Source organism: Phocoena phocoena, chromosome X, assembly GCF_963924675.1.
Source record: "Phocoena phocoena chromosome X, mPhoPho1.1, whole genome shotgun sequence".
NCBI lineage: Eukaryota > Metazoa > Chordata > Mammalia > Artiodactyla > Phocoenidae > Phocoena > Phocoena phocoena.
The window spans coordinates 56,718,785-56,736,325 of record NC_089240.1 but is presented as its reverse complement, the minus strand read 5'-3'; the positions used below and the strand labels follow the sequence as shown (position 1 = coordinate 56,736,325).

The 17,541-nt window shown below is 40.3% G+C and overlaps 1 protein-coding gene across 2 annotated transcripts in view; it reads right to left on the bottom strand.

Annotated features, from left to right (window-relative positions):
* AR (androgen receptor) overlaps positions 1 to 17,541 on the bottom strand; it is a 163,002-nt gene that overhangs the window by 58,614 nt on the left and 86,847 nt on the right. For both annotated transcript variants that reach the window (XM_065900896.1, XM_065900897.1), the window contains exon 2: positions 13,811 to 13,962. In XM_065900896.1, coding sequence (XP_065756968.1) covers positions 13,811 to 13,962 — 152 coding nt within the window. The remainder of the gene's footprint in view (positions 1 to 13,810; positions 13,963 to 17,541) is intronic.

Sequence of the window (17,541 nt, the reverse complement as noted above, 5' to 3'; positions counted from 1 at the left end):
GTGGCAAGATACTTTCAAACAGAGGCGCTTTTCATAAATTCTTAAATCATAACACTTTATTTTGGCTGTCTATTCAGTCATCTGTCTCCCTCCAATTCCTCGAATGCATCTACCATTCCTAAAGATCTGCACATCACATGCTCTCATCCCCAACCTCTGCTTTTGATCCAGTATTTCTACTGGTGGAAATGGATCCTAAGGAAATTTTTAAAAGAAAAAGAGTAAAAGTAATGTACATGAATGCAACCTAAGTACGTGTAAACAATCTAAACATCCAACAACAGAGGCCTGAGAGGAAATAATAAGACTATAAATTATGTATGACTGAGGGCAAGACCTAAAAGAAATGAAGACACATTTTAGTCATTGTTATATTAATGTAGTAGGCTTTATTAAAAGCTAGGAGTAGAACGTGTTAATCTCCAGATAGGTTATGCAATTTCACATGCTTAAGATTGAAGGGTAAGGCCCACTAGGCAACAATACAATCCAGAAGAGAATTCCAATGAATTTAAAATAAAATCATGGTTTCAGCAAAGTGAATCTTCCACTAAGGAGCTCAGTCTAGTAGAGGAAAAAAGATGTGTACATCACCTAAAGATAAAGCAAGGAGTGGTAAGAACCACAAGAGAGGCACCCATGAAGTGCTGTGGGAGTACGGGAGAGGGTAGAATGCCTTTTTTTTTTTTGCTTTTTTTAAAATTTTAACATCTTTATTGGAGTATAATTGCTTTACAATGGTGTGTTAGTTTCTGCTTTATAACAAAGTGAATCAGTTGTACATATACATATGTTCCCATATCTTTGCCCTCTTGTGTCTCCCTCCCTCTCACCCTCCCTACCCCACCCCTCTAGGTGGTCACAAAGCACCAAGCTGATCTCCCTGTGCTATGCGGCTGCTTCCCACTAGCTATCTATTTTACATTTGGTAGTGTATATATGTCCAGGCCACTCTCTCACTTTGTCACAGCTTACCCTTCCCCCTCCCCATATCCTCATGGGGTGGAAACTTCATGGAGGAGCAGGCACTTGAGTGAGGCCTTGAAGGAAGGTGGGACTTAAAAAACATTTGAGGTAGAGGGATGTAGCCTGAGTAAAGGTGAGGAGGGGGAAAGTGTGGGCATGAGATGGGATAAAGGGATAGTTTAATAGTATAGTTTGATAGTATTTCATCATCCTTCCATGGGAAATAATACTGATCATCCATTTTAGGGATAGAATGAAAAATGGAAAATAACTGACCAAGCCTGAATAAAATTAGATAACACTGGTTTTTATTTTGGGGGTTTGATGTAAATCAATCAGTTTCTCTATTATTCTTAGTAACATTGCTTCTTTTGGGCTTTGATTTAAACCAATCATTTGCTGCACAATCTCTGTCCCATTTTGCACTTATCTCTCTTATGACACTTCTCACAGCAGTATATAATTTTTGTTTCCACATTGATATCCCCCAATAAACTTTGAGAGCTTTGCAAGAAGGCCTGGAATATATTAGCCTCACTGTGCACTTATTGGTTTGCTCCCTCTGGACTGAGAGTATGTTTTACTCATCTCTCTCTCCCTAGCACTTAGCACAGGCCTGGCATATAAGATGCGGTATGTTTGTTGAACTCAGATGAATTAGTTCCCTTCCTGCTCCCTTAGTCCTTGAGCCTCAGTTTCCCCATTTGTAAAATAAGGGTAGTAAGAGTATCTACTATCTCATTACGTTGTTGTGAAGATTAAGTAAGCACTTAGTGTAGCGTCTAACACAGAAAATGTTCAGTAAATATTAACTGCTATAACTATCATCATCATTATTTTCTGTTGTTGTTGATAAGGCTTCCAGACCTGCTCATGGGAACAGTTCCCTCAAACTGTGCCAGCCTTGGTCAGTGTTGTCCTTGGGTATGGGAAGCTATGCCTGTAGATTTTTCTCTCCCTTGTCTCATCACACTGCTTCTGCTGCGCTTAAATACTCTGTGTAGTGTAAAACTGTAGCTGACCTTGGAGGGCACGTCCACCAGACTAGAAGCTCCCTGAGGACAGGGCCATCTCATACTCATCTCTGGGCCCACATAGGGCCTCATACAATACATGCGTGTTTAAAAAAATGAATGAGTGAAAGCTACTCACCTCCAGCTCTTCTTCCCTGACACTAGACTATATGAATACAAATGCCTATAATCCAGAGTTCCCTCTAACCAAGGGACAGGTCTCAGGGAGCCCTGTGTTGTCTACCTTTGTACTACCCCTCATAGCTCTAGCTAATTCCTTTTAGGTCTTTGGTAATTGGGAATGAATACATCTGCAAAGCTGCAAAACTATTACAGTCTGAATTATGTCTGAAATATGTCACATGTCTAAAAATAATTACTACCAAACTATCCATGTAAATAGCAACAGGTGAGTTATTTAATTCATACTTGCATTTCTACAGTGAAATCATGGGACCCCTGGAAACATGCTGAAATTTGACGTGGAGCTGATTTCTCATTCACACATTAAGAGGCATTGTCAAAAGTGTTTGGTTCAGTTTTTTTGAAAGTCTGGCACTATGTAAGAAAACTTCTAGTTGCTTTATCTCACGTAATCCTTAGAATTTCTCTGGTGGTCATCATTATCCCAATTTTAAAAGTGAGAAAACTAAGGCTCATGGAGGACATGTCATTTTCCCAAGATCACAGAATCAACAAATGTTGGACTCAAATCAAATCTTTTACCCCTATATCAATAGGGCTTCTGAGTAGAGAACATTTCAATATTTTTGTAGGGCTCACTACATAGGTGACAAATCATTCTACATCTCCAAACCCCTTTCTATTGTTTTCTGCATCTATCTCTGCCCCCATGGAAGCATAATCTGAAATTAAACTTGCTAGCTAGTCTTCATGAAATTGCAAAAGAGACAAGAAAATCTTTCCGAGTGACATGGGTTATAGAGGAGTTTCTGGGGAACCATGGAAGCTATAGAGGTGGGGTGGCAGAAGAAGTGTGGTAGGACAGTGGGAAGTAGGATGCCTTTAATCATAAGCAACACATATGAAGGATCCTGTCTCTATTCTGAAGCTGAGCAGAGCTAAGGGACCTCAAGGACTGGATATCCACTTACTGATGGGCCCAGGGGGCCTTAGGCAAGATGCTAACCTCCTTTCCCCATTTAGGGTTTTGGACAAGATCTGAAGGTCATTCAGTTAGGACTTAGAGATAAGTAGTATGTTACATGCTGGTTTGGGTTGACTGTTTTGTTTTTTTTAATTTCCTTTATTTTAATTAATTAATTAATTAATTTTATTTATTTATTTTTTAAACATCTTTATTGGAGTGTAAATGCTTTACAATGGTGTGTTAGTTTCTGCTTTATAACATAGTGAATCAGCTACACATATACATATATCCCCATATCCCCTCCCTCTTGCGTCTCCCTCCCACCCTCCCGATCCCACCCCTCTAGTTGGTCACAAAGCGCTGAGCTGATCTCCCTGTGCTATGCAGCTGCTTCCCAGTAGCTATCTATTTTACATTTGGTAGTATACATAAGTGCATGCCACTCTCTCACTTTGTCCCAGCTTACCCTTCCCCCTCCCTGTGTCCTCAAGTCCATTCTCTATGTCTGCATCTTTATTCCTGTCCTGCCCCTAGGTTCTTCAGAACCTTTTTTTTTTTTTTTTTTAGATTCCATATATATGTGTTAGCATACGGTATTTGTTTTTCTCCTTCAGACTTGCTTCACTCTGTATGACAGACTCTAGGTCTATCCACCTCACTATAAATAACTCAATTTCATTTCTTTTTATGGCTGAGTAATATTCCATTGTATATATGTGCCACATCTTCTTTATCTATTCATCTGTCGATGGACACTTATGTTGCTTCCATGTCCTGGCTATTGTAAATAGAGCTGCAATGAACATTGTGGTACACGACTCTTTTTGAATTATGGTTTTCTCAGGGTATATGCCCAGTAGTGGGATTGCTAGGTCGTATGGTTCTATTTTTAGTTTTTTAAGGAACCTGGTTGGCTGGTTTTTAAAAGGATCAGAATTGAAGAGCGGGCGTGGATGTAGGGATATAAAGCCAATCTGTGGGAGGCAGAATGAATGACGGTACATCACCAGTTTCATTTTATACACAGTGAAGTCACAGGCCATACCAAGGCATTATCCGATTTTTGAAACAAATGCCCCTCCCTCACAAATAATAAACAAAACAATAACACTACAACCAGACTACATTCCTCCAAGGGGTCCAAAGCACTAGGAATGTAGGAGACAGCACTCTAGATAAAATAAAGTCCAGCTTGGTTTAAAAAATATCCATCCGGCTTCAGGAAAAGAAGCCTTAAAATTTTATTTACACAGGTGCTGGTTCAGGTTTCTATTGAATCTGGCCCCAACATACTTTTATGACACGCCACTGGCTGGATGAGGGAAACCAATTGCTGAAGAATGTGGAAGATAATTTATGACCTCTCTTAGCTTTTCTCCTGGCCTGTGGCTATGGATCTGAATTTACCAGGGAGGTCAGACAAATCTTGTTGCAGACAAAGATACACAGAGAGCTCTGACGCTTTCGAGTCCAAAGCCCAAAACTCAAGAGAGGCGATGAACACAGGCTTGCTGGGCTTTCTGAGGAATGTTACTCATAGTGCCCAGAGAGGCCAAGAGGAAAGAGGAAGAGATTGACCTTTGCTATGTTCTTATACAAATGCTACTGGCCCTTCGGATCACCAATTAAGTAACACTGAAGATAAGTGGTTGTTTGAGGACCTTACACCAAACCCAACCCAAAGCCTTCTTTACCAGAGAACTACGATAAATACTATTTGCCATCTCTCCTTTCTGCTACCCAGGGGACACCATAAGTGTATGTGTGCCAATAAATAAGGCTTCACTCCAGTAGAAGGAACCAAAACTTATTGGGCACTGGAGCTGTGGTACATATCATTTAGTTCTTACAATAACCTTGTGATCTATTGCTATCTTCACAGAGGCACAAAGAAGTTAAGTGACTTGCTCAAAGCTGCATATCTATTAAGTCTTGGAGTTAAGGATTGGGTTGTCTATTTTCCAAGGCTGATGCATATAAAGTGAACCACTGGCCAATAGAAACATCTGGAATATCTATAACATTTTAGAGATTTATTGTTAAAGATTTAGGTTTTTATAGATTTATTGCTAAAATATTCAAGATCATTTAGTTCAACACTTTTATTATTTAGATGGAGATTTGAAGTGAAAAGAAGGAATGAGACATGCCTAAGGCCACATAGTAAGTCAATGGCAGAACCAGAGCTCCATTTGGTGCTCTTGCACTGCATCTTATTCCACTACCTAGATAGCAGTGTGCTTCCAAAAAGTCCAGAGAGTAGAGTAGGACAGTGATGTACAGCTCAGCATCGGGGTGGGGGGTGAAGGCATAAAAGGCTAACTGAAGGCTGGTCAAGGGACCTGCTGCATCTGATGAGGTTCCCCTCAACCACTTCTGGACTCCAAAATGTTCCTAAAACAAGTATCCAACTTTCACGCAGCCCTGTCTTTGGCCAGTCTGTTCCTGAAGTCCTGTCTTCCTGAAGTTCACTTCCTACCTTTTGTACTTGGCAAACTATTATGCATCCCTTCAGACCTAAATCAACCCTTAACTCCTCTGGGAAGCTTTCTTAAACATTCCAGGTAAAATAACTCATTCTCTTATTCTGTCTGCTCAGTGGATTGTGTACTAACTTCTAGTACAGCACTTATCTTACTCTATTATGTTGGAAACTCTGTGTCGTATTCACTCCACAGCCACTAACAAGTTATATGACTTTGGGCAAGTCACTTTAACTCTTCTGTGCCTCAGTTCCCTCATTTGCAAATAGGGCTAATGATAATACCTACATCATAGGGTTATTATGAGGACGGAATGAGAAAACGTCTACAAAGCAACTAATACATACTGAGTGTTCAATGACTAGTTTTTGTTGTTATCTCTTATCCCAGTGCCTGGTATAGGTCTAGTGTACACAATAAGCATTGACTGTTGAATAAATGGATGTTATCTGGGGAAAGTGCCAGTCATCAAATAGCAATTTTAGATATCCCTGCAGTCAAGATAAAGGTTTATTATGCTTCCTTACATAATTCTTGGAGGTTCCAAGGCAACAATCTCTGAAGCTCTGCTGATCAGCTGTGAGGCTGGAGAGCCCCTCAGACAAGAAACAAGAAATGGCTGGGAGACACTCATTTCTGCCTTTTATATGTTCTATGAACCGGGAAAAGTCACTTCCTCTCTCTGGGCCTCAGTTTCCTCATCTATAAAATGGCTTGGTCAAATTTTTAGATTTCTGAGTTCTCTTCCTTCAAATTTTAACAGGTTAGCATTTAAAGATCCTGTGATTCCAAGTACCGCAAATCTTTTAAGTCTTTTCATTAAATAACTCATGGCTGAGTCAACTGCCCAGAAAGTGAAAGAACTTGTGAACATGGGACTATAGAAATGTGGTTATCTAACTTATGGACCTGTAAGAGGCCCACAGTCTCCAGGTCCCATATCCAAGTACCACAGTGAAATCATGGTCCGTCTACACTATGAGGTGAACCAGGAGAGGAAGGACAATTAAAAATTTAAAACCCTGATAAGGGCTTCCCTGGTGGCACAGTGGTTGAGAGTCCGCCTGCCGATGCAGGGGACATGGGTTCGTGCCGCGGTCCGGGAAGATCCCGCATGCCGCGGAGCAGCTGTGCCCGTGAGCCATGGCCATTGAGCCTGCATGTCCGGAGCCTGTGCTCCACAACGGGAGAGGCCACAACAGTGACAGGCCCACATACCGATAAAAGAGAAGAAGATTTTGCCTAATTTTTAGCTCTGTCCTGAAAGACAATATTTTCTGGTTTATGACATCAAAGAGGAGGGGAATGGAGTTCTCTTGCTCCTGGCCCCATGGAAAACATTCTGTGGCACACTTATCTGAGAAGGCTCAAAGCAAAGAGTCAAGGAACCATGATTCTACCATTTGTATCCATACACCCTGTCTCTGAGTTCTTCCCTTAGCTTGGTAGTGAGGAGTAAAATTCTCATGTGCATAGGTGTTAAATCATGCTTCCTGTTCTGTGGTTGTGTGATGAGAGTGAATTAAGAGCTACCAAGCCTCGTTTCATCAGAATCAGAACTTTCCCTCTGAAGAATAGGAGTTGGCAGAAGGACTATTACTCACATGTCCCTGGCCCTACCTAATGAAGAGTTTTAAGTATTTGGAGCTGTTTTAAGTATTTGGAGTTTTTTTAGGAAGAAAGCTCCCTGTGATATTGGTGCTACTCATTGGCTCCTTGGTTTCTCCCCACAGTACTTAAGTCTTTTGTAAATTCTTTAATTTCTGACTCTATTGTTCCTCTTCACTATTGTCTTTCTTGTTTGCCTAGGCATTGCACTTTCTTTCTGCTTTAGGTTAGTATGCTTATATATTTGAGGGGTAGCTGTGCTGTAAGAGAGTGACTGCTAGCATTGGACCCAGAAGGCCTGGGTTTACATCCAGATAGTCCACTTACTACCTGTTGATTAACTGAGAAAACCTCAGTTTGCTTACATGGAAAATAAGGAGGATGACATCTTCCTCTGTTCTAGGTGGTTGGGAAGTTCAATGGAAATCGGATATGATAGCTCTTCATCTACTGAAGAAATTTAAAAGTGTCCAGGGTTATGATCACTAAGTTCCTTCAGGCAGGCTCTGTATCTTGAGTATGTGAGCCTAGTATCTCATGTGTAGTAAGCACCCAGCAAATGTATACTGACTGAATGCATGAGTAGATTACCACCAGGCCTGTTCTTATGAAGTACTCAGTAAAATATTGGCACAAGTCTAGCCAGAAGCTGTGGTGATTTCAGTGGGATGTATCAGGAGTCACAACAGGGGCTGGAAGCAAATGGACTGAGAATTCTAATCTCTTTGCTCCCTTTATAAAGAATCATTCACCTCCAAGTCCCAGTTTCCTTTTTTGGATAGGAGGAAGTTTCCTTTTCTGTGCTCTCTTCTGACAGGTAAAAAGATTACCTGTCTCCTTGGAATGCTGAGGGCAGTTACCTAGCCATGAAGAGAAGGAGCGTGAACACCTGAAAAATAGGTTCCAGAAGTATGCACACATGACTATTATAACTGAAGAGATTGTTTTTTGAAATAACGGCTTCTCCCAGAATTCAGTTATTATGAGGGACAGTGTGTTTCTTGCCATGGGACTAGACTAGAGATCAGAGAAGTAAGAAGTAACTCCTACCTCTGAAGAAAAAGTGGGTCTAACACCCTTGCAAGAGCAACCAACTGCTAAAATCTACCACCCAGAGTTTCACAATTATCAAGAGATTCTGTGAGGGATTAAAAAAGCTTCTGGCTGCAGTATATGGACGGGCTTTAAAAATATAACACACTGGGGAATAATAAGGCAAGGTGGAGTGAGACAATGGACTCAGAAGATCTTACAAGTGACACAGAAATTTCATGTTAATCATTGTTTCATAAAATGCACATGCTATAAATAAGCAGCCACAGGGCACTATAGACGAGCAATGGCAAATTCTTGACATGGCTCCCAAATTGGGTTCTAATAAGAGACTTAGGTGGGCATCAACTGGAATGAGTTACAGAGCTAAATTACTTATTCTGCAAGCCTGTGGTCTAGTCTTGTGATAGAAGGACCAGAATTAAGCAAGCAAATGTGTAAAGACAAAGAATCATGGGGAAATATATGGTAGATTCATAACTCAGCTGGCCACCTGGGCCTTACTTTCTATGAGACAGAGAGTTTTTCCATAACGCTTAGTACCAGAGAGTCCCCAAAGCCCTTCCTCTATACCATCTGGGGTATATGTGGTGTCCATCAAAACTCATTCATATATATTTTATAGTTATCCATATGGTTACAGTACAAAAATCTAAAAAGAAAATGTGTAGAATATTTTCAACTTCTCCTCTGGGTATTGCAAGGGTGAGTGATCTACAAGATCATCAGAAAAAAAGTATCCTCTTGTAGCATTCCTAGATTTGTTTATTTTTCTCCTGTTTAGTGAAAAATGCTCAAGACCTAGATGCCACTAGACCAGGCATTCTAGGCAAGCAAGAGGAACAAACTTTGACTGGCCAACTCAGAAGAATGTTTAAAATTAGATAATCTAGAGAGCTGCTAAGATACCAGGAGACCAGAAAGAGCAAAATTTACTATGCAGATTTGTAAGCACAGGAGCAAGAGTCAACAAACTACAATTCACAAGCCAAATCCAATGTGCTGCTTGTCTTTGTGTGGCTCAAGAACTGAGAATGATTTTTACATTTTAAATGGTTGGAAAAAATAAAAAAATAGTATTTAAAAGCACGTGAAAATTAAATGAAATATAAATTTCAGTGCCCATAAAGTTTTACTGTAGTACAGTCATACCCATTAGTTTTGTCTAGGTTTGCTTTCATGCTACAAAATGCTTTCATGCTACAACATGTACTATTCATGTTGAATAGTACAGTCAGAGACCATATAGGCCACAAAGTCTAAAATATTTACTATCTGGCCCTTTATAGAAAAAAGTTTGCTGGCCCCTAATCTAAAGTCTGGCTATGATATTTAAGAAAACCAGAGACAGAGAAAAGATAATAGCTTTGTGAAAAAATCTCTAGGACTCGTGCAATCAGGATCAGTCAACTTCTTGGCCAAAGGTACCTGATTAAGTCTCTGTTGAAGTTGCAAGTAGATCCTCCTAGCAGAGTTAACTTGCCCCTGGGAAATGTTCCTCTGAAAGTCAGGGAGTGAAGGGGACACTGATATGCACCAAAAACTCTCTGCAAGACTCCAAACAAGAAGTAACATTCAATTCCACATGAGTTGAGGTGGGAAAGAGTAGATTTAAAGGACAGAAAGAGTTCAGTGAGGGTTCACTTACATTTCTTCCCTCACAAAAACCTGGGGCAAGAGAAAGAATCAAAGCCATACTTATATAAAATTTGCCAAGGATACTAAATTGGGACATATTGTAAACATCAGTGAGGATGGTGTAATTCTTTGAGTTCAGAATGTAAACTACAGTTTCAATTTTATGATGTGTACCAAACAGTGCTTCATGTGTACAAAACAAATGGATGTACAATCTCCAATGTTTTACTAGAAAATGTCTGAAAAATAGTAAATTCTTGAGCACATAATGCACATGATGAATTAATTAACCCTCTTTGAAACATGATGAGGTAGAGATGAGGATTCATATCCTGATTTTCCAGATGAGAAAATGGAAAAGAAAGGAAGTTATCCAGCCATGGTCATAATGCCGGGAGAAGAGGGAATCTCAGTCCTGACTTTTAACCCAGCCCATCCACAGTGCACTCTCTCAGCTGGCTCTATCCCCCTCTGAAGATTGATTTTTTTAAGAGAATGGGAGCTAGGATTCACCATCTTCTAGGAAGGCAACACCAAACATGCATACAGGTATAAATGCATGTGTGTTTGCTGAAATAACAGTGATGGTGTTTGGAACTTGTAGAATTGTCACAAAAAGTCTAAGCTGAAAAGGCATTTTAAAAGTATCTAGTTTAACTCCCTTATTTTACAGACAGGGAAAACTGAGGTCCAAAGGGGGAAAATTTCTTATCCAATGTCACAAAACTAAACCCCCTCTGAGCCCCTACCCTGCTCATGGATATCACCTTCCTTTGACTTCCTGGTCTTTTTGATAGCATCTAACATGCCTTCCCCTTTTACCTCCCCACTCATCTCACCCATCCACCACTAACTGATTCTCTACATGCCTGTTTCAAACCCACAGACCATCCACTCAAATGCGCTTACACACACACACACACACACACACACAAACACATTATTTCACTAAGTTTCCATCAAGCAGATTTTAATGGTTTTTACCCCCTTGACCTATTACCATTATTTTTTAATCTCAAAATATTCAGATCCTTCCCTGACTAGCCTCACCATCACCCCGAACTCCCAGCATTACTGACAATGAGAAAATGTGGGGCTCTCTTCTCTTCTTCCTCCTCAACAGGAAAACCTGGCTAGATTACAATCGACTCTGTGCTGAGCCTTGCACCAATGACAGCATTAAAGCTTCATGGTTTATGAACTACCAAAGCTAGAAATGGATTTCTGTCTGACATGCCAGGCTTTTAAGTCTTGTACCTGTGCCCAGTCCAGAGATTTCTGAAACCATGAATAAAGTGGTAATCAACACTCTGAATACTCCATCTGAGCTTACTGACAATGACAGACAAATGAGGAAGAAAAGATTTGTGCTCCCATTCCCTCCAAGACAGGTGGAATTCCAAGTTTCAACAAGGCAGATTCACAATCACCTTCAGAAAGGCCATTTGGGCAATAAAGACGCATTGTAAAAAAAAAAAAAAATCAATAAATGTTCTCTGCAGGTAATAAGACAGCCCCTTGTCTTCAAATAGAGATAATAATGGCAGTAAACTCCAGCCACCAAGCTTTACAGATGGGAGGTGAAAGAACACACCAATAATTTTTTTTTTGCTTTGTTTCATGTTTTTTCTTAAACCACATTGTCCTGTCCCTCAAAGGGCTCAGGACTGGAACCTGGGGTTCACATTCCAAAGGAACCAATGGGCTCCATAGTTTTGCAATGAATCCACTGGAGATTTTAATATTTCAAGCAGTTAAGAGCATTTGGCTCCATGAGTTCATACAGTCTCATTTTCTCAAATAAAATATCACCAAGTTTCCCTAACAAGTGATTCTAGGGACTGAAGAATTTTGAGACCTTGCTGGATTTCCAAGTGTTCAGTAATATGAGTGATTACCCCTCCCCCCAGCTTCCTTGTTCTCAAATAGTCCAAGATCCACATAATAGCAGAGCTCCTCCCAGGCAGCCCTGCCAGCTGCCCTTCTGCCTGCCTCCCTCCTTCAGCCCTAACTTCCTCAGAAAGCTCCCATGTGGAATAGTTATGACAGAAAAATCTTCCCTTTTGCAATATGGTTGATCATTCCCACTGTTTTCCAAAAGCAACAATATCATGACCCAGATTTGTAAAACCCAAAGGCAGCGTCAAATACAATCTAATCTATCTGACTATTGAATTTGCTTTTTGCTTGCTTTCTTCAACTCTTTTCCCATATAATATGGCTGCTATTACTGTGGTGCCTGGGCTTACTGACACATTAACTCTAGATGGGTGCTGTGGTTCATTCTCTGCTCTATAGATAGGGCCTACCTGATGACAGGGTATGGGGAAGAGACAGGTTCTCACTGGAGAAGGTGGGGTGATCTGAAGTGTTTGGAGCTACTCCTCATTTCCTTTTCTGACAGCCATTCTTTTGTGAGTACTCTTAAGAAAGAAAGACACTGCTCTCTGTCTCTTTCCAAACTGCCTAAGCCTAGGCACTGGTGCCCTGGACTTCATACTGTCCAGTGTAAGCAGTAGTAATGCACCACTCAAGGCTATGGGTGGAACATGCAGCATATTTTCATTAATACTAAATGCTAGCTGTCTCCTTGTTGCCTGGGGGACTGGAAGAAAACAAAATAGCTTTCCATTTCATAGGTATTCCTGCCATCTGGCTAAAATGGTGAAAAGGTAATCATCATTCCAATTGGCTATCAATAGGGAGGCCAGTTAAAGGGCACACACTTTCTACCTTTTCTCTAGATGCCAAGAACTCTATGGTGCTTCTGCTGTCCTCTGGTGGGTGTCATCATATTCCTGCTGAAAGGTGTGGTCTATATACCTGCCACTTTCAAGACTGTCCTCAGGGATTGTAGCCTTTATATAAGGAAAAGCTGTCTGTTTTGATTCTGACTTGGAACTCAAAACTTCTAGGCCAGTGAGAAGGAAGAAAAAGGTCTTGGCAGGACGTACTTCCTTTGTGGAAAATGGAGGCAGGAGTAAATAGTGGTGTTTAGCAACTGGGTCTGCCCCCAGAGCAGAGCATCTCTGTCTAGAAACTGTTCACCAGTGTCCCTTTGAGAAGAAAGCCCTTAGTACAGGATGTGGAATGAAGTGGATGGGTAGGAGGCTTAAGCCCAGGGATATTGGGAAGGAAGGAGGCACTAGTATATATAGGAGGTATGGAAGTGTGTGTTCCTCCTGTAAGATGCAGTCTGAGCACCTCTGGGGGCTAAGCAGACATTAATTGTTTTAAGTTAAATAATATTAAGGAGCCAGGGTTTGAGCCCACTTAGCCAAATATAAGATGCAACTTAGCTTATGGTTCTGGACCAATGGACAGGGCCTGAGGACAACTCTCTGGAGAGAATAAAAATGTTTCATCACTTTGGGTCCTTATCTACCTAGGAGCTATTAATGCAAAGAGGCCCCAAGGATGCAGCAGCAGGAGGGAGCAGGTGCATAGACTGATGGTCTGCTGAACAGTGAGAACACTTCCTTTCTGGGGCCGAGGCCAGAAAGCCTTCACGAAGGAACAGTTTTGTATTCACCACAGAGAACAGGCTGGGGATTCGGTTGGGGTTTCTCCACTTCTAACCTCTCTAATAAGGACAATTTTTTCCCTCACTAGGCAGGAGAATGGAACACAAGCAAGGAGGAAATTAAATCTTTTCAAATCATTAATTTTTCTTTCGTTCCTAGGACCCACCAAGCTCCAAGCACCAGCTGGGACCACCTTCATTGCCTACATTGCCTATGCTACCAAGGCTGCCAAAGCCAGGGGACCAGCAAGTATGAAAACTGACTTTTTTTTTTAAGGCTCTTAGGTTCTTTGAACCAGCCCTGCCAGTTACCTTGTCTCAGAGATGATAAAATCCTGGGTCCTGATAGACTGGTGTCTCTTTTTAGAAGATAAAGGAGAAAGGGAAACAGAAGTTAGTGTCCAAGACCCTTTACCTTCAGCGGCTCTTTTAAAGAAGACTTTGCAGCTTCCACAAGTGAGAGCTCCATAGTGACAGCCAGAAGCTTCATCCCCACAAATTAGGCAGGTCTTCTGGGGTGGAAAGTAATAGTCGATGGGCAGAACATGGTCCTTGGTAGTCTCCAAACTGAAAAGACCCAAGAGGAACAATGCAACACATGTCAGTACTTGACAGAAACAGGAGGGTAGAAGTCTGAAGTCTTCAGCAGTAAAGTGCACGTGTGAAATATTATTTATTGCTTAACTGAGTCAGGGCGAAGCTGAATTTTCCTTGGACTTCTCCTAGGGATTATGTATGTAGGGTTTCCTGTCATGTGGACAGAGCCCTTTTGAATCCTGTGAAAGGATGTGAGAAGTTCTCTGGAATCAGCCAATCTCATGGGCTATGTCTACATGAGGGAAGGATGAAGGCAGAAACCTGAGGTTAAGGTCTTTAACTTAAGTTGGTGGTCAGGAAACAATTTCAGAGTAACTAAACGGTATGTACTCAGCCCTAAGACCTTACCTTATCCAAAGGGAGACCAATGGCAAAACCAGACTAAGCATCAAAGCACTTTGATGTGCTTTGCTCTAGTTCTCTGAGCCTCACTCTCATCTGTAAGTAGGAATAATTATCACCGAGCTACTTGTGTGAGTGGAGGTATGAATTAAACAAAAGTATAAAAAGCTCTTGAAATGAATACAGAAGTGAGGGATCATGATTGGTATTATCATACCAGTCTTCTTTGGTCTTTTTTCCATTCCCTCACTTTCTTTAGGAGTCTATCTAAGTCACATGTAAATCCCCCACCCACATTCTGCAACATAAAGTAGCAGAATCCCTATGCCAGATTTTATTGTGAAATGATGCACAATGGTGCTGGAAACCTTTCAGGCAACCATCTCAACACTTAGCCATTAGAATACTCAGGTTCCTTGGGCTAGGATGGAGCTTCACAGGTCACCTAGTTTAACTGCCTATCTCCAAGAGGATCTGTGTCTGTGTCCTTCCAAGTGGACTGAAGGAGAGGGCCAGAAAGCCAATCCTAAAACCTTAATGGAAAGGTAGCTCTTAGTCTCCCATGGTAATTAATTCAAGTTTAAACAAATGGAACATGGTTCGTACTACCCAAAGGTCAACTTTTTTCTCTTCTATGTCCTATGTCTAATCATTAAACAAAGCGTAATTAACTTCTTGGGTAAATCTGCCACAGATAGGTGACAACTGCATATTCTCTCATCCACAGGAATGCAGCCACCATTTTTATGAATACTTCTTTCTTACTAAGCAAAGAAGGAAGGAAAATAAGCCTGTTCACTGTGTTGGGTGATTTCAACTCCTCAAAACAATTCTGTGAGACATTTTTTTCTCATTATTATATCAGATGAAGAAAGTCAGACTCAGAGAAGAAAAGCTCAAAACTATTTGACCTAAGTCCAGGACTCTCTAACTCCAAATCTAACACAATTTCCATTATCCTATTGTCTTCTCAGTACTCACCTTCACTTTCTACCCATGACTCTTTGGTTATCATACTCAGCACAGACATCAGAATCCCAAAAGAGAATGAAAGGTTATCCTCTTCTCAATGCTCAGTGAGCAGCCCTGGCAGGGCAAGAGCAAAGAAGGCTTTCACTCAGGCTACACTTGACAAGCACTTTATCTCTAAGACACAAATATTAGCTTTTATTCACATCCCAAGTACAACAGAAAGCACTCAGAAAGTTCTGCTCATATGCAAACCCAGCAGCTGATTATGGCGGCCTATCTCTTCTCCCCATAATCCTTCCCTTCCCTACCTTAACTGGAAAGCCAGCTGGAGTCTGTCCACCAGTCCAAGACTAGGAGGGCCACAAGTTCCACAGGAAAAGAGCTCACTTTCCATAAACAAATGGGAGAAAAGCTAAGAATGTCATTCCTTTGACTAAAAATGTCATTTCCTTGGGTAAAAATTGTGCCTCCATCCTCATTCATGAAACAAGGAGAAGACGCAGAGGGTTTTTGCTGTTGTTTCTTTGTTTTAAAGTGTCTTAATCTTCTTCTTACATTTTATGACTTCTGTAACTAATACAGTTAAAATCTAAAGGACATGTATTAAGGCACTTTATGTGCCAAGCTATTTCATATATATCATCTCATTTAATCTTTATAACAACCCTGCCAGGTAGTTCTGTATCATCCCTATATTGTAGGAGAGGAAGCTGATGCTCAGGAAAATTAAGTAAACTTGTTCAAGATCACTCCTATAGTAAGTGGAAATGCCAGGTTACCATCTGAGGTAAGTCTGACTACAAAGTGTGGATTTGTAACCAATGGCTAACCATATTATGAGACTGAAGGTCTAGATTAGATAAGTTGATTAAACTCAACTCCTAGCACCTGGCCCTATGGACCAGGTACAAGGATAAGTGCTGGGGATATAGTGATGATCAAGATATTATCCTTGCCTCTAAGCAACTTGCTATTTAGTAGAGAAGAAAGACAGGAAGCAAAGAACTGTAAAATAACATAGTAGATGATATAATAAAGTAGAGTGCATATTGCTACAAATGAGAAAGTACCTCAAAGATAGAAATGCATTTTGAAAGGTATAAAGGTATATATGTGTATATATGAATGAAATGATGATGGTAATGACAGTAATTATTATTATATGATTGAAGAGTAAATATTAGATAAACAAAATGAGAACCTGCATAAAGTAAATAAGTGGTCTTTTTGGAAAGATCCTTTAAAAATAGAAATTTTCATCCATACTAAAATTTAAAATACAACACAAATTATTTAAAAGAATCTAATTAATCAAATTTATAATCAATACTTAAAGACTGAAGAAAGTCATCATTTTATTTATTAGATATGAGTTTAATAAAATACACCTCACACAAAAATAGCTATAAAGGAGGTGGAAGAGTAGGAGAAATAATGAAGGCAATTTTAGAATTTGAATTTTTCCTAATTACAACCCACTTTGGCTAGAGGCCTGAGACATTTCCTGACCTTACCAGGCCAGTCTCTGCCTACCTCCTCACTCCTCTCCCTGGCAAAATGATTTGGACAGGATTCCCACTGACCCTGGCCTAGTGTGAACAAAGGGCACATTGCAGTGACTCATGGACTGATTGATCTTCTAGCACTGGAAATGAGAATTACAACTGCAGTCCTCTCCCAGGTTTGTATTCTAGAGAAACTTGTGCACATTTGTACCAGGAAGCATATGCAGAAATGGACATACCAGCTTTGTTTATAGAAGCAGAAATGATAAACATCCACTGAGAGGAGAAAGGATAAATAAATTATATCATACTCATTCAATAAAGTACAATTCAGCAATGACAAGGAACAGAATATATCTAAAAATAGGCGAATCTCACAAGCTAACGTTGCATAAAAGACAATTCATAATAGCATACATACAATATGATTCCATTACATAGAGTTTGAAAAGAAGCAAAAGTAAACAATATGTAATTTGGGAATATATATATGAAAAGACATAAAAATGCCAGGGAGTGATAAACCCCAAATATAGGACAGTGGTTATCCCTGAGGGGAGGCTGTGGGGTAATGATATAAGGAAGGAAGATACAAACTGATTTATACATTAATTTAAAAATATTTATTAAGCACCTGCTACATATCTGGCACCATTCTAGGTCCTGGGGTTAGTTAAACTAGTGAACAAAAAATAGTGTTAATGTTCTCATTCCTTAATCAGGGCTCATG